This window comes from Saccopteryx bilineata, chromosome 3 (genome assembly GCF_036850765.1).
Source record: "Saccopteryx bilineata isolate mSacBil1 chromosome 3, mSacBil1_pri_phased_curated, whole genome shotgun sequence".
In the NCBI taxonomy this organism is placed as follows: Eukaryota; Metazoa; Chordata; class Mammalia; order Chiroptera; family Emballonuridae; genus Saccopteryx; species Saccopteryx bilineata.
Genome location: NC_089492.1, coordinates 292725047 through 292751392, shown reverse-complemented (window position 1 = coordinate 292751392; position 26346 = coordinate 292725047). Strand labels below are relative to the sequence as shown.

At 59.5% G+C, this 26346-nt stretch overlaps 2 protein-coding genes across 4 annotated transcripts; both read right to left on the bottom strand.

Moving 5' to 3' along the window:
- Positions 1 to 524: 524 nt before the first annotated feature.
- On the bottom strand, positions 525 to 13059 carry DVL1 (dishevelled segment polarity protein 1). Of its 3 annotated transcripts, XM_066270709.1 has the most exons (16): positions 12555 to 13059; positions 6942 to 7011; positions 6639 to 6760; positions 6282 to 6385; positions 5904 to 6042; positions 5178 to 5271; positions 5038 to 5107; positions 4802 to 4941; positions 4649 to 4725; positions 4497 to 4564; positions 4202 to 4354; positions 3506 to 3637; positions 3267 to 3434; positions 2978 to 3178; positions 2331 to 2370; positions 1695 to 1822 (listed from the first exon to the last, which is right to left on the bottom strand). In XM_066270709.1, the coding sequence occupies exons 1-15, from the start codon at positions 12722 to 12724 to the stop codon at positions 2360 to 2362; spliced, it is 1719 nt and encodes a 572-aa protein (XP_066126806.1). In that variant the 5' UTR covers positions 12725 to 13059; the 3' UTR covers positions 1695 to 1822; positions 2331 to 2359. The 3 variants fall into 3 exon arrangements, with proteins under 3 accessions (XP_066126804.1, XP_066126805.1, XP_066126806.1); XM_066270707.1 differs by lacking the exon at positions 2331 to 2370 and having other exon boundaries at positions 525 to 1822; positions 12555 to 13058; XM_066270708.1 differs by lacking the exon at positions 2331 to 2370 and having other exon boundaries at positions 525 to 1822; positions 4277 to 4354; positions 12555 to 13058.
- Positions 13060 to 15987: 2928 nt separating this feature from the next.
- On the bottom strand, positions 15988 to 20586 carry MXRA8 (matrix remodeling associated 8). Its single transcript, XM_066270710.1, has 10 exons — positions 20470 to 20586; positions 19287 to 19310; positions 18869 to 19171; positions 18668 to 18769; positions 18065 to 18538; positions 17646 to 17807; positions 17401 to 17440; positions 17243 to 17319; positions 17055 to 17135; positions 15988 to 16863 (listed from the first exon to the last, which is right to left on the bottom strand). Exons 1-10 carry the CDS (start codon positions 20516 to 20518, stop codon positions 16838 to 16840), a joined length of 1338 nt encoding a protein of 445 aa, XP_066126807.1. The 5' UTR covers positions 20519 to 20586; the 3' UTR covers positions 15988 to 16837.
- Positions 20587 to 26346: the final 5760 nt, after the last annotated feature.

Here is a 26346-nt window from a genome sequence, read left to right as displayed (position 1 = left end):
TCTAACCCCAGGCTGACTGTTGACTCCATAACCCCAGGCCTCCACTGGGCATGAGGGGTCTTAGCCCTGTGAGATCTCACTACCCGGGGCCTCAGAGTCAGGTATGGTCTAGAGCTACACTGACCATGAACCCCAGTGCAGAACAGAGACCCACTCAAGGAGAAGGGGGACACCAGCTTCCTTCTCTCTCCCTGGCCTGGCATGTGCAGGTAGAATAGGGTCAACTCATCCCTAGCGCTGCATACAGAGTTGGGGGGGGGGGGGTAAGCACCAAGGCCAGAGCCAGCCGCCAGGACAGCTGGATGCAGGAGCCAGCACCACAGGCAGAAAATTTCCCACTGTGGACTTGCCTGCTGCCAGCACCAAGTGAGAGAGCCTTGTCACTGAGCTGGATCCAGAGGACAGCACCTGGCCGGTCCTGGGTCAGCTCTGGCCAGACCCTGGAGAGCCTGGACTAACCTCTATACCCCAATCATCTACGGCAGTTGGGCAAGACAAAAGAGACAGGCCACACGTCAGCCCCATAAAATTAAATGCTTTTTAGTGTTTAAAATAGCATTTACACAGAAGCAGCTCTATCAACTCTATCCAATGGTGCTCTGACTTGGTACAGTTATCTACAGCGCAGACTTGTGCAGGCCAGAGTCGCTGGGTAGCAGTGTGCACGGTGGGTGGTCACCTGAGGACAACAGGAAGGGCGGGCTGGCTGCCCCTCTCCCCCAGACCTGCCCAATACAGCTGAGCACCTGTGGGGCATGTGCCACTTCTCTGGCTGCTAAGATGCGCCCCGCTCCTGGGTCCCCCTCACCACCACCCCCCACCACATTTTCAGACACAACCTGTATCCCTGTATTCACTCTGAGACCCAGTAGGGGGGGCATGCAAACTGCTCCAGCTGGGTGTGGGGGCCGTCTGGGCCACCACCTTCCCCAGAGGAACACAGGCCAAGCAATAAATAAATAAATTATACCCCTACCCTAGGCAGCCAGAAAGGTCCGGGGGGTCCGATTCCACTCCTGACATGGCCCCCCCAGCCTGAACAAGATGGGCAGGGCCTGCACACAGGGTGACCAGTGGGGCCCAAGCCCAGCAGCCACCTCTCATCTTGGCCTGGGGCACTGTACGCAGCACTGGGGTGCACACCAAGGAAGCAAGTCAGCTCTGCTGGGAACAGAGGCGCCCCTGCAGGGTCCGCTTGAACACAGCTGCTCTGACCAGGAACGGACGGCTGCTGAGTGCAGATCATGGAGCTCGGGCTGCACTCCAGGCTGACCCTGCAGCATGGCCCCCGTGCACATGGAGAGCTGTCCTGACCTAGGACAACCACCGCTAAGGCAAGGCCACACAAGCTCCAGATGCAGTGCCCTCCTGCGGGAGCAGCAGGACCCCCGACGACCCCATTGCAAGGCCTGCAGAAGGCACACTGTCCTCAGTCACATGATGTCAACAAAGAACTCGCAGGGGTTCCCCATGGCCTTCTGGAAGGACTGTCGGCTGCCCGTCAGCTCTGGGGGGACAGCGGCCAGCTCCCGGACGGGGGGCCCTCCAGGTGGCCCGCCCACCACCGAGTACGCCTTTGTCAGGGGGTGCAGCGGGGGGAGCCCCGGGGCGGTGGCTGAAGCCTGGCTTTGTGGGCTGCTGCCACGACTGAGCTGGCTGGAGGGACGCTCACGCCAACCGCCACTGCCCGTTCCACTCGGTGCTGTGGGGTCTGACTCGCTGCCACTGCCCCCAGCTCCAGGTCCCCGGCGCTCCTGTTCTCGGCCCGGGGCCCGACGGCTGCTCCCGCCCGCACTCCGGGTGGACCCGCTGCTTTTGCTTCCTGGGGTGGAGAAGGAGGAATGTCCGGATGGTCAGTGCCAGGCCCTACCTCTTCCAGGACAACTGACCACTGCTAGAAAGCCAAGGGCAGAGCCTGGTGGTCCCAAGCCACAGTGGGGTAGGAGAGGCAGCCATGCAGACAAAAGGGCAGGACTGGCCCTGCTCAGAGACACAGGGGCAACTGCAGCAGGCAGGGAGAAAGGGGACAGTGGCAGGCAGGCAGGGGACACGCTGGGGCCAGCTCAGTGCCCCCACACCTCACCTCAGTACCTGCACCAAGGGCCTGGTCTTGCAGCTGAGAAACTGAGACACCAGTGAAAGCCCTGTGTGCTGGCTCCCACTGGCCATCCTGGGCCCCCACCCAGAAACCCACCTTCCATCGGACCCCAGGGCCCTGGCCAACTGCTCGGCGCAGCGTTGTCCTGGGTTCTCAGGAAGCGTTGGGAACCCGAGGACGACAGCTGGACAGGGACATGCCGAGAGGGACGCCGGGCAGGACCCTGGCTTACCGGCCCCGAGGGTCCATTCCGCTAGTCCTTCAGTCTAAGGCTTGCTCAGCACAAAGCAAGGGATAGCACAAGTTACACACCAGGCCCAGCCCAGGCACCCACGCGCCTACCAGAGCGTGCCCGCTACCAGCTTTCCCTCTGGCACCGCAGCCCTCCAACCCGCTCTGTCTGGGTCCTCTGGGCCCACTGTCTGACCTCTCCCCAGACCCCGCAGGCCTCGCCTGCCAAAAACTTGCTGGTACCACTCAGACTCATTCTCAGGCCACCGTTCTTTCTCAGGGATACCTCCGACCTCTTCCCTCAGCTCCCCACACATCCCAGTGTGGGGAGGAGGTTATCTGTGAGGTTGGCCACCTCTGGCTCCATGCCAGGCTACAGGTGTCCAGAGAAGCTGCCTGTCCTCCACTGTGTCCTGGGGCCCCTCTGCATCCACCCCCCCCATGCCAGGCCACCACACGGCCCTTCCCACTCCTGGCCTCCTGCCTCTGCCCCACAACCCCCAAAGCCTCCAGCTTCTACCTCCCACCTCCCTCAACCATTCACCCCCTCGCAAAGAAGCCCACCCAGAACCCAAGCAACAGCAGGCAGAGTGCATGGGGCAGAGCCAGGCAGCAGGCGCAGGGAACCGGGCACCAGCATGCTCTCACCTTCACTCTGCTGACTCCCGGCACTGCCGCTGCCATAGCTGAAGCCAGGGTCCTGGTATGCGGGCGGAAAGCAGGGAGGCCCCGGGTACTGGTAGGGGTAGCCCTGACCCAGGGGCCAGGGAGCCGGGTGGGGTAGCGGGGCCAGTGTGTCCTGATCCGAGGCCCCACTGGAGCCGCTGTTCAGGTTCAGGGCTTCGAGATCTGGCAGGAGGGGAGGGGAGGGGAGGGCAGGTGAGGGTGGCGTGGGCTCCCCCGCTCCGGGCACCTGGACCCGCACCTCCACACTCACTGCTGCACAGGTCCCCAAAGACGTAGTAGCACTGCTCGGAGAAGGTGACCTTGTTCACCGTATGCCGCAGGAAGCCACGCTTCAGCATGCTGCTGGCATACTTGCGGGCCTCCCGCCGCTCCTTGAAGCCCTCCACGTGCGTGTACAGCCAGTCCACCACGTCCGCCCCTACCAAGGATCACGTCAAGCAGAAGCCCAGCCACCGCCTGGCCTGCAGCGGCACCCAGCAGACCACTCACCGATGACAGCGTTGGCGATGGTGATCTTGAGCCACATGCGGTCACGAATCTCGAGTCCGGAGTCCGGCAGCTGCATGACCCGGACCACAGCATTCATGTCGCTCTTCACTGTCAGCGGCGCCTCCTCCAGCTCTGCAAGGCACGGCCCCTCCTCAGTGCGCAGCCCTGGGCTCTCAGGATGGACCGGCGCCCGCCCACTGCCACCCCTCAGAGGCTGGTGGCTAGGCTGTGGGGCCCCCAGGGCTGGTGGGGGGTTGGGGGACTGGTCTCCTACTCCTGCATATATTCAACAGGATTTGGGCCTAAACCAGGGCAAGGCCGTCCCCACCACAACCCAGAGCCACAAAGGGATATTGGCCTCTTCCTGCCCACCCCCTTCTCAATGCCATTAGTCGTGTTAGCCACAGAAAGCAGGAGGGGCTCCATGCATGCATGCACACACCTGCCCACCCCTGGACAGGGACCCAGGCTGGCCTGGCTCCTCAAGGCACCTCCACTCCCACCACACGAGACACGCATGCACTGGGAGGAGTGTGAGGCTGAGGCGCGTGCGGGCCCTGCATCCGCCCACAGGGGCCTCACAGCAGCATGGACACTGAGGCTGGCATGGCCTCGGGCGTGACCACGCCCAGTGGTACCTCGGCCTGGTCCTTGGCCCCGGTGCCTCAGTTCCCTGAACTAAGAGCTGCCACTTACGTGGGGCGCCGGGCACAGAGCTGGTTAGTGAGGAGGAGCTGGTGCGCGTGACGGCACTGGAGCAGGGGCTCGTACCGTAGCGGGGCAGGGCTCCAGTCAGCGCCGCCGTGTGGGACAGCCAGGCGGCCGGGTCGATGGGCCGAACAGGGTCAGCTGGGTGGCCGCCGTGTGACAACAGACAAATGGATGGACAGACATAGGGGAGAAAGTGGAGCACAGGGGCACAGAGGAGAGAGGCCCTCAGGCTGGGCCGGGCACCCCACCCCCTGCCCACCAGCCCCGTGGGCGCACTCACCCCTCGGGACCGTGAAGTAGCTCCGGGGGGTCGGGTCCCAGCACTTGGCCACCGTGAGGCTGATGGGCCTGCAGGGCAAGAACGGGCGAGGCCCCACATGACCTCACACCCTGTGACTCCTGGGGCCACCCCCGCCTGTCCCCACACCTCACCCTGTCTGGGACACGATCTCCCGCAGCACCCGCACAGCGTCGTCATTGCTCATGTTCTCAAAGTTGACATCATTCACCTGGGGGCACAAGGGATCAGTGCCCAGGGTGGGGGTGCCGACCTCTTGGCCCCTCGGCAGTTCCTCAAGCCCCCACCTGCAGCAGCATGTCACCGGGCTCGATGCGGCCATCTGCCGCCACAGCTCCGCCCTTCATGATGGAGCCAATGTAGATGCCGCCGTCCCCCCGGTCATTGCTCTGACCCACGATGCTGATTCCCAGGAAGTGGTGCCTCTCTGTGGGGTGTGGGGTCCAGTTAGCAGCCCAGTCCAGGGACCCCTGTTCCCATCTTGGGACCCCACACCTGCTCGGGGATGCCACGAAAGCCTCACCCATGTTGAGTGTGACAGTAATGATGTTCAGAGACATGGTGGAGTCTGTGATGCTGCTGAAGGACGAGGCCTGCAAAGGGGGCTGGGTGAGGGGCTGTGGGCAGCAGTGCAGACCCCACCCCCGGACCACCACCACCTACGCGGTCCGCCTGCCGCAGGCGCTGCTTTCGCCGCCGCCGCTTGTGCTTGCGAATGAGCCGTGACGAGGTGCTCTGCTGGGTGGAGCTGCTTAGCCTGGCAGGGAAGTAGGGGGGTGTGGAGGTCAGAGGGCATGAAGGTCAGAAGTGCAGAGGTCAGGGGTCAGGCTAAGGAAGAGGTACAACAGGGAGGAGGTGGCCAAGAGCAGACACCCCACCTTCTCCACAGAGGCAAGTGGAGGGAACCAAAGGTGGCAGGTGGGGCTCAGCTCCTGGCTGCATACACCCCACCCTGCACGCGTGACACACAAACCCCACACCTATGGGGATTGTTTCCCTCTGGCAAACACCAGAAAAGCTAGCATGGCCACCCACACTGGCACATACTCGTGTGTGTAGAAAGTGCACATGGACACACACCTGTGCACATATACGCATGTATACAACATAAACAGACCACTGTAAAACATCATGCATGCACACACACCCATGACATACACCCACCTATGCGCACACTCACATGCACACACATGGCTCATGCATACACCCACAGCCACAATGCACACCCATATACACTCACAACCACTGTATGCACACGCTCACACACGCACATGCTTGCACACATATACCAAAACGCACGGCACATGCTGCACATACACCCACACACTCATGCCGTCATGCATGCACACCTGCACGCACACACCTGAACACAAGTATACGCCCACACACCGGCTAGTATTGTCGTCCTCATCAGAGTCAATGAAACTGCTGGACTCGAGTTCACTGCTCAGCACTGTGGATGCGCTGTCAGGGGGCAGGCCCAGGTCCCGCCGCCGGTCCCCCCTCGGGTGCCCATTGGCCCGAGTGGCTGTGGGGACAGAAGGGAAGGAGGATTGCTGGAGGTCATGGGTGGCTTGTGCATCTCAAGCCCCTGTTGACCAGAGAGTGGGCAATGTGACTACAGGGCTGCTGAGGGGTCAGTGAGGTCCTTGGGTAGCTGGGTCTGGGACCTTTCCCCAGAGACCCCCATTTCCTAGAGCAGTAACTCGTGTCAGCAGGGATCAGGGGTGTGCTGTGGGGTATGGGATCCAGGGTGCGGCCTATTACCCTCTTCCCGGTTCCGGCGTCGTGTTCTCTCACGCCGGTGGCTGACCATGGACTCCATGCCAGTCTCATTGTCCATCCCATCACGGCTGCTGGCCACATTTGGGCTGTGCCAACAAGAGTGTTGGGCAAGTTAAACTCCCATCAGACCCCACTCCGTCCCTTGCCTCCCCTTGCCTGGTGAGGCCCTGACTCCACAGGGACCCTCGTCCACCCACCTGCCCAATCTGAGCCTCTCTGACAACCCCTCCTCTGCTGACCAGCTCCTACTGGCCATGAGTCCCTGCTCAGCTTCCCACCCCGACTTGGTAGAGGTCCTACAGGACCACTAGGCTCAGACGCACCGCCCAGAATTCTTACTGGAAAGAGGGGGGCCGGGAGTCTCCGATGCCACCCATCCGCTCCAGAGGTGGAGGCAGATCAGCATGGCCGTCGGTGGCCTGAGAGCCTGTGTCCGAGTGTGCACCCTCAGCCAGGACCAGCTGCGAAGGACAGCAAGGTTCAGAGATGCTGCAGGCATCTAGCCACCCCCCCCCATAGGTCACACCACCTGTGCCCTGGGAGACCAGCCTCCCACTCACACACTCAACTTGCCTGGGCCCAGCCCCCTGCCACTCCGGAACCAGCCCCACCCCAGCCTCTGCCAATGTCCCACAGCCTCACCCAGGAGACCACGCGGCCATTGAAGCAGGGCAGCCTGGCATTATCAGCAGAGATTTCCTCCTTCACCACCCTGTGGGCAAACACTTCAGTGAGACCACTGTACAGGGGCTGCTCCCACCAGTGGGCTCTGGAGATGAGACCCCCCCCCAACCCACCAGGATGCCTGCTACAAGCCCAGCTGTCAGTCTGTGTGGATGCCCCACCCACCACATTCTCTTCCTGGGGGGACTCTCATCCTCCTCATGAGGGTCACTTCCAGCCCAAGGAATCCAGACTGCCGACCCTCTGACACCAGGCTGCGACTGCCTGCAGCTCCCTATAATGCAAGTTCTGCCCTGCTCTGTATCTGTGCGCACCATGGGATAGATCCATGAGGGAGGGCTCTGTCTGGCTTCTTTCGTACCTACAGACACACCCCCATCTACAGCCCAGTACAGAACCTGGTTCAGAGCAGGTCTCAGCACAGATACAGACATGAGGTGGCACGGCACATACACCACCGCCACCACCCGTGCATGCACACACAAACACAGACTCCAAGGGCAGGCCACCTGCCCAGCCAGGGAAACAAGCAGACCCCACTTGCTACACAAGCCTAACAACTCAAGACCTGAGAGGACAGCTGTGCCCGCTCACAAGTCAACCTCAGAGGTCAGCAAGCCCTATTGGCCACACCACTGCACAGCCACCAGTCAAGCCTATTTCTTAATGCTGCCCCAGATCAGCCTGGGCTTGAGGGTTGGGAAAGTCAGGATGCAGCAGACCAGGACAACACTAACTAGAAAGGAAGCCCATGACCCCAGGGTCAGAAAACAGAGTCCAGGTTCCAAGTTCAAAGAGGTGAGGAGTACAGTAGCCAACACAGCTGGCAAGGGGCTGGGGACACGGGGCAGACATGGGCTGTGGCCCCTGGACGCCCAAGGAGTACTCTAGGCAGGGTAGGGGCCTGAAGCAGAAGGAGGCACAGACGCCCTGCCTCCCTGGAGCTCATCCCTGCCCAGTACAGCAGGATTTCCTCGCCCAAGACTTGGGCCCAGTTGAGAAACAGGAGCCAGGAGACTAGGCAGGAAGAAGCCTCAACTTGACCAGTCCTGGGCAGCAGCAAGTGGCAGGAAGTTCCCAGAGCTAGCACCCCATACTCCCGCCCAGAGAGCAAGGCCTCCATTCACCCTGCCCCCTGGGAGGGCAGAGTGGATGGAGGACAGGGTCAACCTGGGGGTGGGGGAGGAGCACCCACCAGGGCCCCGGGGCCGGCCCCACCTGTGACAATAAGGAGCACAGCCCAACCTGCAGAAAACATCATTTCTCAGTGTCCTCACTCCCCAGTAAGGGCCCAACCCCATGTCTGCCACACCCATTCACGCACCACAGCCCTGCAGAGCTGAGCTAGGGAGGCCAGGACCTGGCCCAGACCTGGACAAGGACACTCAAGAGGCTGTCACCATTGGAGGACCTGGGGTGGCACAGAGATATCTGGGACCCTGCCAGCTGCAGTTATCAGATTGGGGGGGGGGGAGCAGGCCGAGAGCACTGTCTATGATGGACAGCAGCAATGGAGACCTGGGTGGGACCTGGTCCCCACCCAGCTCAGGAGGCTCCCCCGGTATCCCCCCTGCTACACCCAAGCTCCTGACCTTTCCAACTCGCCCACAGGAAGGCAAGTGAGTACCCCCAGCCCCCATACCACAGGGCCTCCCTGGCTTCCCCAGAGGCCCCGGGGCATCCCAAGCCCCTACTGCCCACTCAGCCAGGGCCTGTAGATGACCCATCACCCAGGGCTACCCAAGGCCTCTGAGCCCCCTACCCAGGCAGAGACACCCCTCCCAGGTACAAGAGGTCCAGCTTCCCAAGCCCTCCCCAGCCTGAAGAACCGCCATCCTGCACTCACAACAGACATCCTTCCTTCCATCTGGGCTGGGGCAATGGGGGCTCTACAGGCCCCAGCCCAGCTAGGCCAGGTCAGCAGGGAGGGAGGACACAGAGGCCAGAGACCGCAGGACAATGGGCACAGGGCTCTCCTCAAAGTGTGCCCCACTGCTGGCTGGGAGCCAAGGGGTGAGGGTCAGGGGAAACACCTCCCAATAATTATGAGGCCCCTCCTCGACAGGCCTCACTAGGTGGGACAGCAGAGCCCTGGAGCAGTCTTCCCTGACCCTCAGAGGTGGCCACCCAGGCACCTGTGGCATCTTGCCCCAGATCCCAGTTAACCTTCGACTTGTGGCTGCCCAACCCCACCCGCCACCCCCGCAGACACCTCCCCACTGAGGAATCTGTTCAGTGCAGGGCCCTGGGAGCTGAGCATGGTCAAGGGCCCAGGAGGACTCAAGGGGCTCCCAAGGCCACAGCACACCATGGCCAGCCCTTCCCAATGGGACAGCCCTAAGTGCGTCCCCAGAGGCCCAGGTTCCGCCCATCCTCCCTTCCCGCCACAAAGCAGGAAGTTGGCAGAGAAAGCTGGCATAGACAAGGAAGCAAAGGTCATTCCCCAAGCCCCCAAGGAGTTTCCCCCACCAGGCTCAGACTCTGCAGGCTCCAGGGCAAGGGGAGCTCAGTCCTCCACACCCTGCCATAAGCTCTAGGGGGTGACCAACACTTCTAGGAGCCAGTGACCCCAAATGGCACAGCTGTGGAGAGCAAAGTGGGACTCACCCAGGCTAAGTGAGCACTCCCTGCCCTGTAGCCCCGACCCAGCACCCTGGGCCCATAGGCAGGTGGCCCCAGAGATAAGAGGTCCTGGCCCAGAAATACTGGGGCCTAGGCCACACCAGATGAGCTAAGTGCCTAGTTCAGCCAGGCTAAGGATCAGCCCAGCAGCCCTGATAGAGGGGCCATGAGCCCAGTCCTCTCAATCTCCACTTCACGGAACCGGAGAACTGGGTCCAGACACTCCCTGCCCTGCACCACTGCTCACCACAGGCCGAGACCTCCCCCAGCTTTGCTGGGTCAGAACAGCTGTGACATGCACAGGAAAAGTGAGGTGTGGGTTCAGGACTCTCTTCTCACTTTGCCAAAGACACCCCTGGAAAGTGAGGCCTGGTCCCACGTTATACTCCCCCTTCCCTCCTAGGTGGCCAGCCATGACCAGGAACAGAGACTCAGGGAACGCAGGACCCAGACCACAGTGGGATAGGGGTGGGAGTAAGAGCCTAGGCTCACCAGGGCACTCTTCACAGCCCCCCATCTGAGGCCACTCTACCCTGTCATAGGGGGGGGAGCTGCCCCAGCCCCACAGGACCTGCCGGCACTCCCCTCGCCTCCAGCCATGTCCTCTAGGCATCCAGGTCTCTTCACACTAAAATGTAACTGAATGCCCCTCCCAGAGAGAGTTTATCCCACTGAATAAATGACTCTATAGGAAACACAGACCTTAGGGCTCTGCAGATAAGACTCAGGGGAGGGGAGAAAAGAGGTAGCTGGTGGGGGTCCTCGGCCACCAGGTTACCAGCCAGAGATCCAGGGAGGAAATGAGGTGAGCTTCCCCCATTCTGACTGCCCACTGTGCCTGCCAACCCCTCCCCCTGTCCCCACCCACCTCGACCTCACAGCTGCCCCTTCCTCCCAGCCAGGTCCTGTTCCCTTCCTCACATCTCACCCATTTCCAGACCTGCCTAGATAAGCTAAAGAACTCCATCCAGTCCTGCTCCAAGACCCCGATGGTCAGCCCACCTGCCTCCTTCACTAGGGCACCCATGGGTCCTGCAAATACCCCAGCAGGCTGGCCTCTGCTGAGAATGAATGTGGGATGGGGGGGGGGGGTGTCTCTGCAGCTTGTGGGTGGCCCGCAGTGGCTCTTGGATACATGAGAAGCAGCAGGCCCTCAGGACACAGTCCAGAACATGGTCCGAGGACAGCAAATGGTCTGGGCACATGCCTTGCCATACCACACACTCTCTGCTGACTTCCATTAATGACAGAGAGCATAAGTGACTTCAGTAGTTTTTGTTAAAATAAACTAAGTTAAAAACAAAAGTGCTCTTTCACATTGCCAATGGTCATTGCCAAAGAAGCCCAGACCCAGAGAAGCAAATTTCATGAGTTTTCCCAGTAAGGGCAGAGAGGTATGGGATGCTGCACCCATGGAGCCTGGCCCCATGTGGGCTCCTAACCGGAGGTAGCAAGAAGGCCAGCTAGGCAGGGCCTGGAGCATCCAGCCTTCCAAGGCAGTGGTCCCCAACCTTCGGGCCGCGAACCGGTACCGGTCCATGGGCCATTTGGTACCGGTCCACAGAGAAAGAATAAATAACTTACATTATCTCCGTTTTATTTAAATTTAAGTCTGAATGATGTTTTATTTTTAAAAATTGACCAGATTCCCTCTGTTACATCCGTCTAAGACTCATTCTTGACACTTGTCTCGGTCACGTGATACATTTATCCGTCCCACCCTAAAGGCCGGTCTGTGAAAATATTTTCTGACATTAAACTGGTCCGTGGCCCAAAAAAGGTTGGGGACCACTGTTCCAAGGCTTCCAGGGACACACCCACCTCTCTCTGCCTCTCCCTGGTGGTGGTGGTGGGGGCAGTAAAGTCCAGTTGTCCAAAAAATCTTCAGGTCCCTAAAAGCTACAGAGTAGCCCCAGCTTGACCTGACCTGGGGCTGCCCAAGGCCCAGGCAAATCACAGAATCCAGGAAATGGCTTCAATGTCAAAGTCCCCAGACACAGCCACGCACAAGGACATGGGCTGCCTGAGGGCAGCCAGGCACACCTGCTCAGCCCACAGAGCCTCTGGCTCCCCCTCCTCAGCACTGCTGAGCTGGGGACTCAGGTTACGGTAGTTGTGCTGGGTCAGGCCTTGAGCAGACAGCCTCCTGCTCACTGTCCCAGAGACCCAGCCAGTGCAAGTGGGAAGTTCTCCCAGGGGAGGAAGCCACCATAAGACCAGACGCTGGGACGCTGACCTAGAGACTGCTCCCAGGACTCCAAGTGCTGTGTGGCTCAGCAGAGACAGAGGCCCAATGGCAAGCAATCCCAGGGCAGGGGTGTGCAGAGTGACCCTTAACCTCTGCCCTGCCCTCAGGATCCTGGAGGAGGGGATCAGAGGTAGGCAGTCTTGAGCCTCTGGAAATTTTTACAGATGCCAGCAAACAGATCAGTACCCTTGTCCCAGATCTCCTTATTTCCTCCCATGCTATTTAGGGGACCCACTGGGTGGCTGGGACTCTCTGCCCCTACTTTGACCCTTCCCCCCCCACACACACTCCAACAGACACTCCTCTGACTCCATGCCCCATAAATCACAAACTCTCCAGGCCAGCCCTAAGCACCTGCCCCACCGCAGAAGAGGGTAGCGGGCCCTGAGTATGAAGGGTCCCAAAGTAGGACTGCAGGGTCGCCCTGGGCCACAGACTCTGACCCGCACGCAGATTGCACACACTCAGGTACACAAGAACAGGCCCAAGATAGGCAAAGAAGCCTGCCCACCGTCCAGAGTTTTCAGGCTCCTGGGCTGACAGAGAGCCCCAAGGCTCCCCAGCTTAGGACACAGACAGGTGGACATAAATCACCCCGGAGCGTGGTGGCACGGCTCGGATCACAGCCCCAAGATCCCAAAGACGGCCCTGCCCGTACGCAGACAGGTGCCAACAAGCGCGCCGCGCCCAAGCCCACTGACCCGAAGTCCTGGTCCATGGACTTGAAGAAGAATTTGTAGGCGTGCACCGGCCGGTTGCTGAGCACGCTCTTGAAGTCGGCCAGCGTGACGCGCTCGGGCGCCACCGGCAGCTTGACGAGGTACGGCGTCTCCTCTTCGTCCATATGATAGATGATCTTGGTTTCCGCCATGGCGTGGAGACAGCGGCGGAGGGCGCGGAGCCCGAGCGGTGCTCAGGCCCGGCCCGGGGCTCGGGCGCGGGCGCCTCCCCGCCGCCGGCCTGCGCCCCACCCGCCCGCCGCTCCCGGACCGGCCACCACCACCCCGGCCTCGCCCGCCCCGCCGCCCGCGGCTCCGCGCTCGCCCTGGCTGCTGCCCCGCGGCCCGCGGCCGCCCATCCGCCCACCGTCCCGGAGACGCAGGCAGGGAGCGCGCGAGGCCCGGCCGCTTCCGTGCGCCCCGCCGCCCCCTCCGGCCGCGCAGTTCCAGGGACCGCCCGGCACCCGGCTGAGCGCGCCGCCCGCTGGGGGCGCCCGAGAGCGCGGCGGGGCCTGACGTCACCCGGCCGCCTGCGGCGCGGGGCGTGGCTGCGCACGCGCGGGAGGACGTGGTGCGCGCGTGGGATGGGACCTCCTGTGCGCGCGGAGGTGGTGGAACTAGCGTGTGCGCGCACGCGCGCGGCCTCTAACTTGCTCTCCCGGGGATCTCACCCCTTGCCCCCTCGCGCGGAGGCGTCGGAACATGCTCTGGACCCGGGCTGTCCGCGGGTGGGCAGACAGGGGCGCGCTCGCGGGGCAGGAGGTGGGTGCGGACCCACCTGCACGTCGCGCCCCCAGCTGTCAGAAGGGAGACCCTCAACCCGGGCCACGCCCCACCGGGAGACCCCCTAAGTGTCGCTCGACGGGGTTCCGGTCCTTCGCCCCCTCGCGCGGGCTCCTGGTTCCGTGGATGCCCAGAGTCCGAAGGCTTCCTGGTCACATCGGCAGGTTTCTGGGGACTTCGCAGGAAATTGAGGACTGTGTCACCACCTCCAGGAGCGGAGGACACCCGGACACTTTGCGCCTCTGCGCCAGCTACGACCCCATATAACCTCTGCCGGGACCCATGAGGGATTTTGAGAAACACGGGTCAAGTGAATGCGGGGTGGACTAGGGAGTGTAGGTGTGAGCACAAGTATGTGATGAGAAGGTGACAGCGAGCGGGCAGCACGGCCGCTGTGCGCGCGCACGTATGCACAGAAATGCTCAGGAATGGTGTTTCTGGCTGCAGGTGAAGGAATTTTTTACCCCGGCCGCTGTCAGTCGAACCAGCCTGAGGTCCTCCGTCAAGGACGACCCTGAGCAGCGTCCCTTGGGCTGTGACGTGTCCAGCCACATGCTGCTCCCACTGGAGTGAGGGAATCTCCCTCCCCTCACCCTCAGGAGGAAGTCCAGCGTCCACTAGAGGGTGTTCCACACTGGCGAGAGTAACAAGAAGAGGGGCGGCCCTAGAATGGGACTCAAGAATGATGATGGGGTAGGGTTGTGTGACGATCCCTGTGAGGAGACCTCAGGACACCCTTAAAGCTAGCTGGAGCTGGGGACTCACCCATCTGCCTGGTTGTGGCCATTTTCAGGCAGTGAGCCAGCACAGGAAAAGACCCCACCAGTCCACCACTGACTGGAAGAGCCAGAGTGTGTACGTCCCTGAGCTCAGGAGTCCTGACCTCCATTCCCCTAGGCCCTGTGAGGTTGTCATCCATTTGGCAAAGCCTGAGCTTTCTTGCTTTGGGTCTCAATTTCCCTTGAGGTAAATCTGAGGAAGCCAGGCAGGATGGGTTTGGAGGGAAGGTCCATGTCCATCACAGCTCTCTGCTGGCTGTCCAGGGAAGGAGAAAGATAGTGCCTGCCCTGAGAGCTCACAGAGTGACCAGCATCCTCCAAATGGCTGCTGGCACACACATGCAGAGGGTCTCATGCCCCAGTAGAACTCCAGTCCCAAGATTATCTATCTCACTTGACAGCCCAAGTCATAGGAAAGAAGCTCACTGTCAACCCCAGCTGATGCCACTGTGGTCAGGCTCAGGCCCCGAGGGGGTGAATGAGTTTATGGCCAGAGCCTAAGCCCTTACAGGTGGGGCCTGGTGGCCACTGTGGGCCCATGGGTCACTGGGCTGGAAGGGAAGCACATTCTCAAGCAAGCTACAGCTCCCAGGCCAGCCTCCCTCCCTGCCTTTCCCACTATGGGCTCTTGGAGGGGGGAGGGGAGTGGAGACAGCTGTCTGAGTCATCACCTGGGCATTTTACAGTGTGACAACACTGCTCACACCAGCATCTGGACTCAGATAAGCACCCGAGCTTAGGATTCCCACCCAAGTTCCCACCTTGCTTTTCCTGGGCACCTTTTAGAATAACCACTCAGTCTTGGCCAGTTCTCAGTGGCTAGAGTATCGGCCTAGTGTGCAGATGTCCTGGGTTCAATCCCCAGTCAGGGCACACATGAGAAGCAATGATCTGCTCCCCCTTCTCTCTCTTTTCTCCTCTCACAGCCAGTGTTTAAATTGGTTAGAGTGTCAGCCCCAGATGGAGGTTGCCAGATGGATCCTGGTCAGGGCACATGAGGGAGTCTGTCTTTCTATCCCCCTTCCTCTCACTTAAAAAATAAATAACCACTCAAAGTTGAGGTTGTGAAAAATTAGTAACCTCTACCCCAACTGCCTTATAAGTTACAGGTGCTTCCTTTCACCCTGCTCTGTTTCCTGCTGGCTTGTGACCTGGGACACAAGCCTTCCCACTGCCCCTGTTTCTGGGATCCACAAAGTAATAAATCTTGTGACTTTATTTCCTTTGTGTGCATTTATTGACACTGCGTCTTCATGAAAACAGCCCCGGAGTTTTCATTTCCTCAGTGGGAACTCTGATTCCCACCTGTGTTGGTGGCTTCTGCCTCCTCACTCAGCAGGTCATATTCTTAAGCATACCAGCTCGGGGGTGAAAGTCAAGCTTTCCTGCTCCCTGCTGTCACAGGAGGGCTTTGGAGTATGGGGTCAGGGTTGGGGAAACAACAGGCTCCTTCCAACCACAGCCCCTCCCTTCCACAGGAGTGTCACACCCGCACCCAGTGGTACCTCCTCCTGCCACCTCCACCTGTACCTTCACATATCCAGTCCCATCTGCCTCTCAGAGGACTGGACCAACACCACCCCCTCTGTCCTCACATCCACCAGTATACCCCCCCTTCCCCATATCCAAATAAACCTTCAACTCAGGAGCTGATCTCAAACTCCGTTCCAACCATGCACAAGTGCTGCAGAATTCTGAGGTCGCTCTTCCCAGGGCACCCACCCAGACCTTCCACTCCAATGGGTGCTGATGGTAGGACTTTAGATGAAAGAAAATATTTGGGGGTTCCCAGGCTCAGACTCTGCCCCCAGGGAGCTGGAGGGGGCCAGCAGAGGCATACCTGGGGCCAAGTCTAAAAATCAGACAGGGTCTTTATTGCGATGGTGGCAATTTCCCAAGAGGAGCAAATATGGGTGTGGGAAGTGGCCGCACAGGCCACTCTAGAACCATCTTCACCCCCTTCCTGGTCCTCAGACAAAATAGATGCCAAATGATGACCCAGCTTCAGACTCAGCCCAGGGAGGGGCCAAAAGTCAGCTGGAGCCCATCGACTGTCAAGGCAGCTTTTTGGAAAGGAGGCTGGAGCAGGGTGGAAAGCAGAGAAAGGGCCCAGGTGGCTGAAGGCAGCACAGAAGGGTATGACCCCAGGACCAGGGGTGTGCCATCCTCAAGTCCCCGTGCAGAGCCTATGGCAACCTGGCTGGGTAACAAATACAGTGCAGTCTGGGAGTCAGCAGGCAGCTGCCCCCCGGAAAGCATGAAGAAGGGGGCAGTGCCAGCCCTGAGGTTGACCCCAGCTCCAAGAGTCCCTGCTGAGTTTCCCTGCCAGGGTGTCTTGCAGCCCTACTCGGGCAGAGGCCTGGGAAGCCTGAGGGCTTGGTGAACATCAGCGAGGGCTTGGCTGTACCAGAAGGGGACAGGACCAGCAGTGAGCGCCTGCAGAGGGCTGCCGAGCGGGAGGCTGCAGCAGCAGCAGGCAGGGTTCCAAGGAGGCCGCTGTTGCTTGTGAGGATGAGGGCGGCTCTCAGGAGGGGGCTCCAGAGGCAGCCCACCCTGCACCAGTTCAAGCCAAGTTCCAGCACAGCGGGACCAGCCGCTGGAGGGGGGCCAGGTGGGTCGCATGGGGGTCAGTCAGGAAGACATGCTCCGTACAGATAAACAGGAGTTGGCAGAGCTGCTGGCCAGCCAGGAGCCCCAATCGCCTTATTTGCAGTACTCCTTCCTGAACTCTGGAAACCAAGGGGACAGGTGGGTGGGTGGCTGCCCTCTGCCCCTCCACCCAGCAAGACTGCCCAAGGATTCTGGAGCACAGAGATGGCCATGGACTCCTCCCCAGGGGGCTGGCTGGTGCCTTCTGAGAGGGAGTGGAGTGGGACTTGGCCTGGCTCGATGGGCAGAGGTCTCCCTCCAAGCCACTCACCTTTGTTCAAGTCGATATGCTTGGCAGGCAGAGGGCAGTGAGCCAGCTCAGCCCTCTCCTTCAGGATGTTGTTTTTGTAATCTGGTGCAGGGAGAGAGCAGGGTGAGCCTCTCCAGCCAGGGCATGGAGCCTCCCTCACTCCCTGCCTTTGTGTGTGGGGATGGGATGGGGGGGCAGGGAGGCCTCACCTAGTTGGATGTCCTCACTCCTGTAAAAAGCTTGGTCCCCTGTGGCCACAGCAAACTCTGCCATGTTCACATCCTTCCTGGAGGAGGGAGGGTGATGGGAGGTTTAGCAGCAGGTGGGGCGAGGCCTGGCAACCCAGGACAGAGGGAGGAGCACTCACCCCTTTGACTTCCTTGACCTCTTGTCCGAGTATTCATAACCTGGGAAGGGAGACTCATGTTCAGAGCAGTCTGGTCTCCTCACCGGCACAAACAGCCCAGAGGAATCCTTCCACCCCATCAAGGAGATTCACCGGGCCCCCTGCTTGTCCTCTGCTCAGACACTGCACCCCAAGATCCCCCTTTGGCCAGCAGGGAGAGGGTTCCTTGTTTTGGCCTCACTCCTGCTCTCCAAAGCAGGGCTCACCTCCGCAGCGGCGCTGACGAGTGGCCAGAATGACTGTGATGAGCAGCAGGATAAAGAGCAGCAGGGTGGCCAGCACATAGCCCAGCTGCTGGAAGAAGTGGGCCCGGCCCTCGGGGACGATGACGTTGATAACGCTGCTGCGGCCGCGCACCAGCGTGGGGTCTGCAGGGGCCATGTGGGGACAGGTCAGGGAATTCACCACGTGGCTGACCACACGGTGCACCCGACCCAAGCTGCCCCTGCTGTGCAACGTAGATCTCGGGAAGGGACAGGCGGTCCTGCAGCCCGTAGGGGCCTCCCCTCGCTGACACTGAGTTCCCTTATGTGGGACAGGGAGGGGCCCGGTTGGCTCCCACTAGATGGTCCTGGCCATTCTCAGCCCTTAGACATCCCCTGGAGCCCAGGGCGGCCTCCTGCACCTGGGGCCGGGGCGCTGCTGTGGATGGAACCGTTGCCCGGCGAGTCCCGTTGGGGCGGCTCGGGGGCGGCGGGCTCGGTGACTCTCAGGTGGAAGACGCGACGCTCATGCAGGCCGCAGTAGTGGTGGTGCAGGTGGCAGGAGTAGGTGCCCTCGTCGGCCGGCTCCAGCGGGTCAATGCGCAGCGAAAAGTCGCCGCGCTCAAAGGCGTCTGCTTCCACCGCCACGCGGTCGCGAAGGAAGGACGGCCCGTAGGCACGGCGCTCGCCTGACGCATACAGGTCAAGCAGGCGGTCGGCGCGGTCGTGCGGGACCCCAGGTGGCTGCCGGTCCCAGTGCACCACCTGCTGCGCCTCCTCCAGGTGATGGTCGGTCCACACATGAGCGCGGTTCACGCAAGTCAGAAGCGCGGGCGCACCGCGCTCCACCACCAGCACCTCTTTCTCGCCATCCCAGTGCGCGCCGGCGGCGTGGGCTGTAGGGCGCAGGTCTGTCAGCACCCGGGGCAGGGGAGGGGAGAGGGAGGGAACAGGGAGAGAGGGAGGGAACAGGGAGAGAGGGAGGGAACAGGGAGAGAGGGGTCCGCCGGGGCTGGCGCACTCACGGTTGTCTGTGACCTCCAGGCGGATGGGCAGGTTCTCGTAGAGGTGGCAGTAATGATGGTGCAGGTTACAGGTGTACAACCCCTCGTCTGTCTCTTCCACCGCTACGCACACAGAAGGAAACCACTCATGAACTTCCAGGCCCTGAAACCAGCCATGAACTCCCGGGCCCCTGCCCGTGCTGCGGTTCAAGGTCCTCATACCGCGGATAAGCAGCGAGAAGTTGCCATCGTGGAAGGCGGAGGGCGACAGCAGGAGGCGGTCGCGGTCGCGCGGCTCATACACACGCTGCTCGCCCGCGGAATACATGTCCACTAGTCGGCGCGCGGGCCCGGCTGGGCCACCGCTGAGGTCCCAGTGGACCACGCGCTGGCGGTCGTGCAACCGGTCTTGGGTCCATACCATGCGCGGGCTCTGACAAAGCAGCACAGCCCGAGCACCGGCTGCCCAGCTCACTGCAGACTCAGACACCACGGAGCTGCCTCCTGTCATGGACCCAGATGGCCCTGGTGGGAAGGGGAGTCACTGGAGGATGGGTGGGACCTAAGGGGACAGGTACTAGGTGGGTCTGGCCACACAGGAAGGGGACATTTGTGGTGGACAGGGGAGGGTATCATTTACCTGAGGACAGAATGACTGCAGAGCCTGGAAGGAGAGGAAGAGCGAGTGTCACATGGGGGGAGGGCGATTTGAGTGTTTATATCCAAGTCACCAACACAGTGGGAGGAGCACTTGCCCCCCCCCCCCCCCGTCCCTTTTATAGTCTTAGCTCAGGTGGGTGCTAATAACACCATTAATGGACGGTGATAAAGTCAAAGGAGCCAAGAGGAAACATGGGTACAGGGTGGGGTCTCCTCTAGCCCCACATGGCACAGGCACCTCTCCCATGGGCCCCCACTTAATCCTCACAGCCACTGCAGCTGGACTGCAGGGGACAGCACTAGTCCTTTCGGGGATGAGTGGTGGGGCTAGGGTTATACCACCCCCTCACTGGCTGGCTCTGGAGTGCATGCTGGTCAGGACCTGTGGCTGCCATCCCCATCACTGCAGCACGGCCACCAGACCCTGATGCATGGGGGGAAGCTGGTATCCAGTGTGGCAGGCACTGCACCTGCTAAGGGCCATACCACATGAGCCTGTGGAGGTCCTCTGTCCACTGGGAGCCACCCCCTAACACCAGTGCTCAGGGCCAGAGCCCCACTGGCCTTTCTGAAGGGCAGAGATCTGAAGCACAAAAAGGCTGGATGTGGAGAGCGACCCCACCATCTGCCACCTCACGGCCAAGTTCCTGCTCCAGAGAAGTGGCTGAGTGCCCAGGACAGAGGAATGTGCCGGGTCAGCAGGCCAGGCTTGGGGCGGGCTCAGGGGTCCGGAAGCCTAGGAAGGAAGCTAGAACAGACCCTGCAAGCCCCACAGTTCCCAGGCCCCCACAATCCCCAGCCGGCTCCCCTCCTGACAACGGGGAGTACAGGCCTGGGGGGCTTCCCCCAGCAGTGGGGTGCACGAGGGAAATAGTCTCCTGCCTCAACCTCCCTGCCTTTCTTGGCCTCTGGCTCTGCTTTGCTTCTGTGTGACAGGAAGTTCTGGAGGATGTCTAAAGATTCACAATCTCCTGGGTCCTGGAGACCCTTATCATCATGAGCTGCTCCCTCTGAGGCACCCCAGACCTGTCCCTTTCCGAGCCCCAGTGGGGACATCCTACCTCTCTGGGCTCAAGTTCAGACAGGCGGATTTACCTAAAGCCCCAAGCTCACTCAGACCCACTGGCAGTCTGCACCTCCTGACCCCCACAGCCCAAACTCACTCTGCAGAAGCAGAAGTTTCCAGAGTAAGACTCCGGACTGTAGCTCCATGGCTCCTGCCGCCAGCACGGCCCTGCCGGCCTCGCTTTGTCTCACTTCCTCCAGCTCTAACTCTCCAGAAAAACAGCCAGCCCCCTCCCCCTCCTTAGCACCCGCCATGACATCACGGAGCCCTGGGCTGGTCGGCAGTCTGCAGACCGCCCCCTAGCTCCTGCCCGGCCCCTTGGCCTCCCCGCCTCCTCTCCTGGCCTGGTGGGGAGGGGGACGCTGTGGCTACTATGTCCCAGACAGTGGGGGCAGTCCAGGCAGACCTGACCCCCTATCTGGCTTGGGTCCTGGAGAGGGGGCAACAGCCCAGCCCTTGGAAGGCAGGAGGACCTGAGGGCACAGTCTCAGATGCCATGTGACACATGGGGCCCTTCTGGGCTTGCTGCAGGGCTGGAGTTCTGGGGTGAGCATCCCCTCACCCCACCTCTGTAGGGAGACACTGCCACAAGGCATTCCCCTACATGGGCAGCCTTGCCAGAGCGCTGGGTGGGGTCCTCCCTTCTGCTTGCTGTGGAGCTGAAGGCTAGCAGAAAGGCATCCCGGGGCAGGGACCCCCAAGGACCCAGGCTGCCAGACCATGCCCTTCTTCTTTGGGGCTGCATTTCTTCATCTGCGAAATGGGGATCAGGATAGCACCAGCGCTGGCGGGATTAGGGGGGGAAGCCTGGGGAGAACATGAAGGCCCTGCTGTCTACCAATCATCTTTACCCCCATATTAGCTAGGGAGATGAGTGGTGGGGACCCTGAGCCCTGAGGAGGCCCGTGGGTGAGCAACACCCACCTCTCTGGCCTGCCCTGCCAAACCTTTTCCCCACCATCAAGGCGGAGTCTGGTGTCCCTGAAACCAAACCCGGGTTACACTGCTCCTAGGACCACCCCAGCCAGACCCAGTGAGAGTGCTCCAGGGAGCACCTCACCCATGCAGTGGAGAGGGAGAGAAGAGAAAAGAGAGGGTATGGGAGTCGCTATCCCCTCCCAGAAGGCACAAATTTGAAACTTTGGGAAAACCTACAAAGTCACATAAACAAATGCGAAATAACAGAGCATACACTGTGTACCAAACCCACTCCTTCTAGTTAAGCAAACCTCAGGGGAAAAAAAAAATCCAAACAACCACAAAAACCCATAGCGCATTTTTAGACAGTCCATTTGGATTGAATTATAGTCACAAGCCCCAGTCCCCGACAGGCTGGGGTCTCATCCTTGAACCCTGCCCTGGTCCCAAGTCCTCAGACAAGCCAGGAGCCTAGCCCAGCTCCAGGCAGGGGAGGAGGCCAAAGTTGCTGCAGAGGGGACAGGGGTGACAACAGGGAGGCCCACACCCACCCACATAACAGACAGATGTTCCTTAGCAGTATCCAGAGCCTGAGGGGTGGAGCCCATTTTCCAAACTGGAGTCAGAGCTCCATCCCCAGCTCCTCCCTGGGCCTTTCATTCTGGAAAAACAAGCCTGCCTGGCCAGCCTTGAGGCCTGGCCTGCCCTCCTGTTTTTCTAACTGGTTTATATTAGTGCTGGTGGCCGCCCTCCCGCTCTCCACACTCTGTGCCCTGCCTGCCCGTGTCTGCCTCTCCATCTCTGTCCTCTTTTCCTCCACGGAGGGAAGATGTCTAAGCAATGCTGGAGAGAGGCAGAGATGGCCCAGGGCAGACGGCTTGGTCTGGGGGGACCTTATCAGCTCTCAGCCCTGAACTAGGAGCCTGGGGGTGCCTGGTTAGCCTCTAAAGTCCCTGCACAGCCCTCCCTCTCCCAGCAGGTCCCTGGCATCAGGCCTGCTGTGCTGAGGTCTGGTGGGGCCTTCCTGCTGCAGGCCCAGACCTCACCTCAACCCAAATGCAGAAAGAAGTCTGAGGGGAGTGTCACTGAGGGCAAGTGGAGCCCCATGCCCCACTGGGCAAGGATGGACAGATTTAGTGGAGGGCTGCAACCCCCTCTTCCCTGCCCCATCCTGTTCTTTCTGCTCTGAGGCAAAGGGCTGCTGCACCCCCACCCTGCCGATCCTTGGATCCATGGCAGGAAATGGCCACAGAGGACAGCAGCCAGAGCCTGAGTCCCCCAGCTCCTGGAGTGCCTGTGGGCTGCTGACCCCCTAGCTCTGCCTGGCACCTCCATCTGAGAAGAGGACAGAACAGGACAGACAATGACAGTGATTTCACCACAGTTCCACCTCGAGAGCTCTGGCTGAGTCCCCAGCCATACCAGAGCCCTGGAGCCACCGCTCCTCTCCTAGGAGGCGTGACCGAACCGGGGCTCAGCCAGCAGCCCCGCTGAGGACTTGGACATTCCAGGCAGCCTAGCTCATTGGGAAGAAAAACCACAGGCACTCAGCCTGACCTGCCTGACCTGTGGTAACACAGTGTGAATAAAGCCTCAACCTGGAACGCTGAGGTCGCCAGTTCAAAACCCCCGGCTTGCCTGATCAAGGAACAAGAAGCAACTACTGCACAGTTGAAGTTTCCTGTGCCTCTCCCCCCTCCCTTTTTTTTCTCTCTCTCCTCCCTCTAAAATCAATAAATAAAGCAAAGAAAGAAAGAAAGAAAGAAAGAAAGAAAGAAAGAAAGAAAGAAAGAAGAAAGAAAGAAAGAAAGAAAGAAAGAAAGAAAGAAAGAAAGAAAGAAAGAAAGAAAACCTGACCAGGTGGTGGCGCAGTGGATAGAGCGTCGGACTGGGATGCTGAGAACCCAGATTCGAGACCCCGAGGTCGCCAGTTTGAGCGCAGGCTCATCTGGTTTGAGCAAAAGCTCACCAGCTTGGACCCAAGGTCACTGGCTTGAGCAAGGGGTTACTCGGTCTGCTGAACGCCCAAGGTCAAGGCACATATGAGAAAGCAATCAATGAACAACTAAGGTGTCACAATGAAAAACTGATAATTGATGCTTCTCATCTCTCTCCATTCCGGCCTGTCTGTTCCTATCTATCCCTCTCTCTGACTCTCTCTCTGTCTCTGTAAGAAAAAAAGAAAGAGAGAGAGAGAGAAAAAGACACAGAGGCACTCAGAGACTCAACCAGACACTCACACATATGGTTCACATGGATCTGCTGTTGAGCACCTACTGTGTGCCAGGCAGGGGAATCAGTGTGGCTCCCGCCCAGTTGAAGCCCTTGGAGGAACGGGAGCCATGCTGGATGATCAATAAGTTCATTTTATGCTCTGTGAGAAGTACTGTCAGGAGAATAAGACAGGGCTACTTCCCGACTGACCGCAATGGCCTCTGAGAGAGCTACACCCACCAAGTCCATGGCCCAGGGAAGCTACCTCCCAGGTGAGGACCAGTGGTGCTGGCGTGGTCTGGCTTCCACACCACCGCCACTGAAAGGAGAAAGCGTGGGCCTGGAAGAAATTAAGTGCCGGAGGGATGTGGTCTGGTGATACAGGAAATGCCAAGACAGTTAGTTTAGAGCTGTCAGGAGTCCCATGCACATACAAGGAAGACAGCTGTCTGCGGGCCAGGTTCTAAGAGACTCCCAGAGCTCTGGCTGCCATGTCCACACCCTGTGTCCTGCCCTCGAGTGGGCAGGAGTGGTGATTACAGGGGAATAGTGCTTCACACCCACATGACAAGGTGCTAAGATGTCACTCCCTGATTCAGAATCCCCATCACAGCTCACTGGAGTCAGCTTCCCCTGCCGGCTGCTGCACAGTGAAAACGCTCATGGAGGGGACCACATGGCAGCCCTGGCTGTGAGCCAATGAGAACGCAGACTTCCATCATACAACCGCAAAAAGCTGGAAGATCAGGAAGCTACTGGCACCACCGGTGAGGACGCAGGCCCCACTGAAGCAGGTTTCACCTGGCGAGACCCTCAGCCTGATCCATCGAAGCTGTATGGTGACAAATATGCTGTATTAAGCTGCTCAGTTTGTGGCAATTTTTAAATTCTTTAATTTTTCCATGGATTTGAGAGGGAGGGAGGGGGAGAGAGAGAGAAAGAGAGAGAGAGAGAGAGAGAGAGAGAGAGAGAAGCATCAACTCACTGTTCCACTGAGTTGTCCCATCTAGTTGTGCGCTCATTGGTGGGTTCTCCTACGTGCCCTGATTGAAGACTGAACCCTTGACCTCGGCATGTCAGCACGACGCTCTATCCACCAAGCCTCCAGGCCAGGTACAGTTTGTGGTGGTTTGTGATGCAGCCACTGAAGACAAATACAGCTGTGTCCCGGAGCAAAGCCAGGACTTAAGAAGGCAAGAGCCACCAAGTTGCACAAGGGGAAGTGATTGGAGTCTCTGTTCAGGATGGGCTGGTGGCCATGGAGCATGGTGTGGGTGACAGTGGAGCCACAAGGTGTCCTGGCATTTCCTCGGACGTGTGTTGATACAGCCTACTATTGAGGTCAGAGGGCAGAATGCAGCATAGACCATAGCAAGGTCACACTCACGCTCTTTCTACTGTTTTTTTGTTTGTTTGTTTGTTGTTGTTGTTTTTTACAGAGACAGAGAGTCAGAGAGAGGGATAAATAGGAACAGACAGACAGGAACGGAGAGAGAAGAATCAGTCATCAGTTTTTCGTTGCAACACCTTAGTTGTTCATTGATTGCTTTCTCATATGTGCCTTGACCGTGGGCCTTCAGCAGACCAAGTAACCCCTTGCTCGAGCCAGCGACCTTGGGTCCAAGCTGGTGAGCTTTGCTCAAACCAGATGAGCCTGCGCTCAAGCTGGCAACCTCGGGGTCTCGAATCTGGGTCCTCCACATCCCAGTCCAACGCTCTATCCACTGCGCCACCACCCGGTCAGGCTCTTTCTACTGGTTTTGACCCATCTTCCTGGCAGCGGTCACTTGCACATGTGTTTGTCCTGCCTCTGGAGTCCCGATGGTTTGCCACAAGGCATGGGGCTCTGCAGACCCTGGGTCTGAGACTTGGGTATGTCTCATGGAAGGCAGGGCTCTCATCTTCTCCTGGGGGAGAATCACCTGTCCCAATGGCTGGGGGACCATCGATGCACATTGTGATGTGAAAATATAGATAAGAAGACTTGGAAATATCTGAACAATATTTCATAGGCAGCCGACCTTTTATCCTGAGAAAATGTCAAGAAACCAAGGTCAAATGCGGGTGATTGCTCGTATTTGGCTTGATCCATGTGCAGGTTGGGGAGGCCAGTTGATGGATATGCAGAAAACTGCTTGTTGGGTTTGCAGATGAGAACTGTCACCTGGGTGCCTCTCTACTTTAATCTCTCCTCTTGTGCCAGTAATAGTTCCTGTTGTCCCTATCCACTGACCTGTTTTGAAATCTGCTTGTATCAGATTTCACCGGTTGTGCCTCTTAACTGTGGGACTGATGTTCGACCACATTCCCGGGAGGGAGGCAGGAAGGGATGATCTTTCTTTTGGAAAGCTGGGGTCCACAAGTATAGAGCAGCCCTTGGACCAGCTTTCTGCGTCCACACGTGACGTATATCCGGGTTCTGTAGCAGTGGCTTCCGACCCTAACCTGGGTGATTTGCCTTTAAATGTGACATCCAGGTGGTCGGTTTATGTGAATAGACCCTGACAGGAAAGGGACAGGCTTGCCCTGATCCTGCCTCCGCAACAGACACCCTCCTCTGCAAGCGCCGGGGTTCTAGTTAATTCATTTGGCATCTTGGCTTCAGAGTGAGCACCAGGGTTAGCTCTGCCAGCTGAGGGTGGGTGGCGGGGCAGGAGGAAGGGGTTCACGTGTGGCTACTGTGTCAGAGGTATCATGCCCATGGCACAGTCCCTCGCCATTCCCGCGTCTTGGCCTGGCCACAGTAATCTTCCTGCAGCCCTGTTAATATGGAAAACAACCCCTGCACTGGCCCCCGGGGGCTGCCCAGTGCTTTTCTGGCACCTGCAGACCAGCCCCAGCT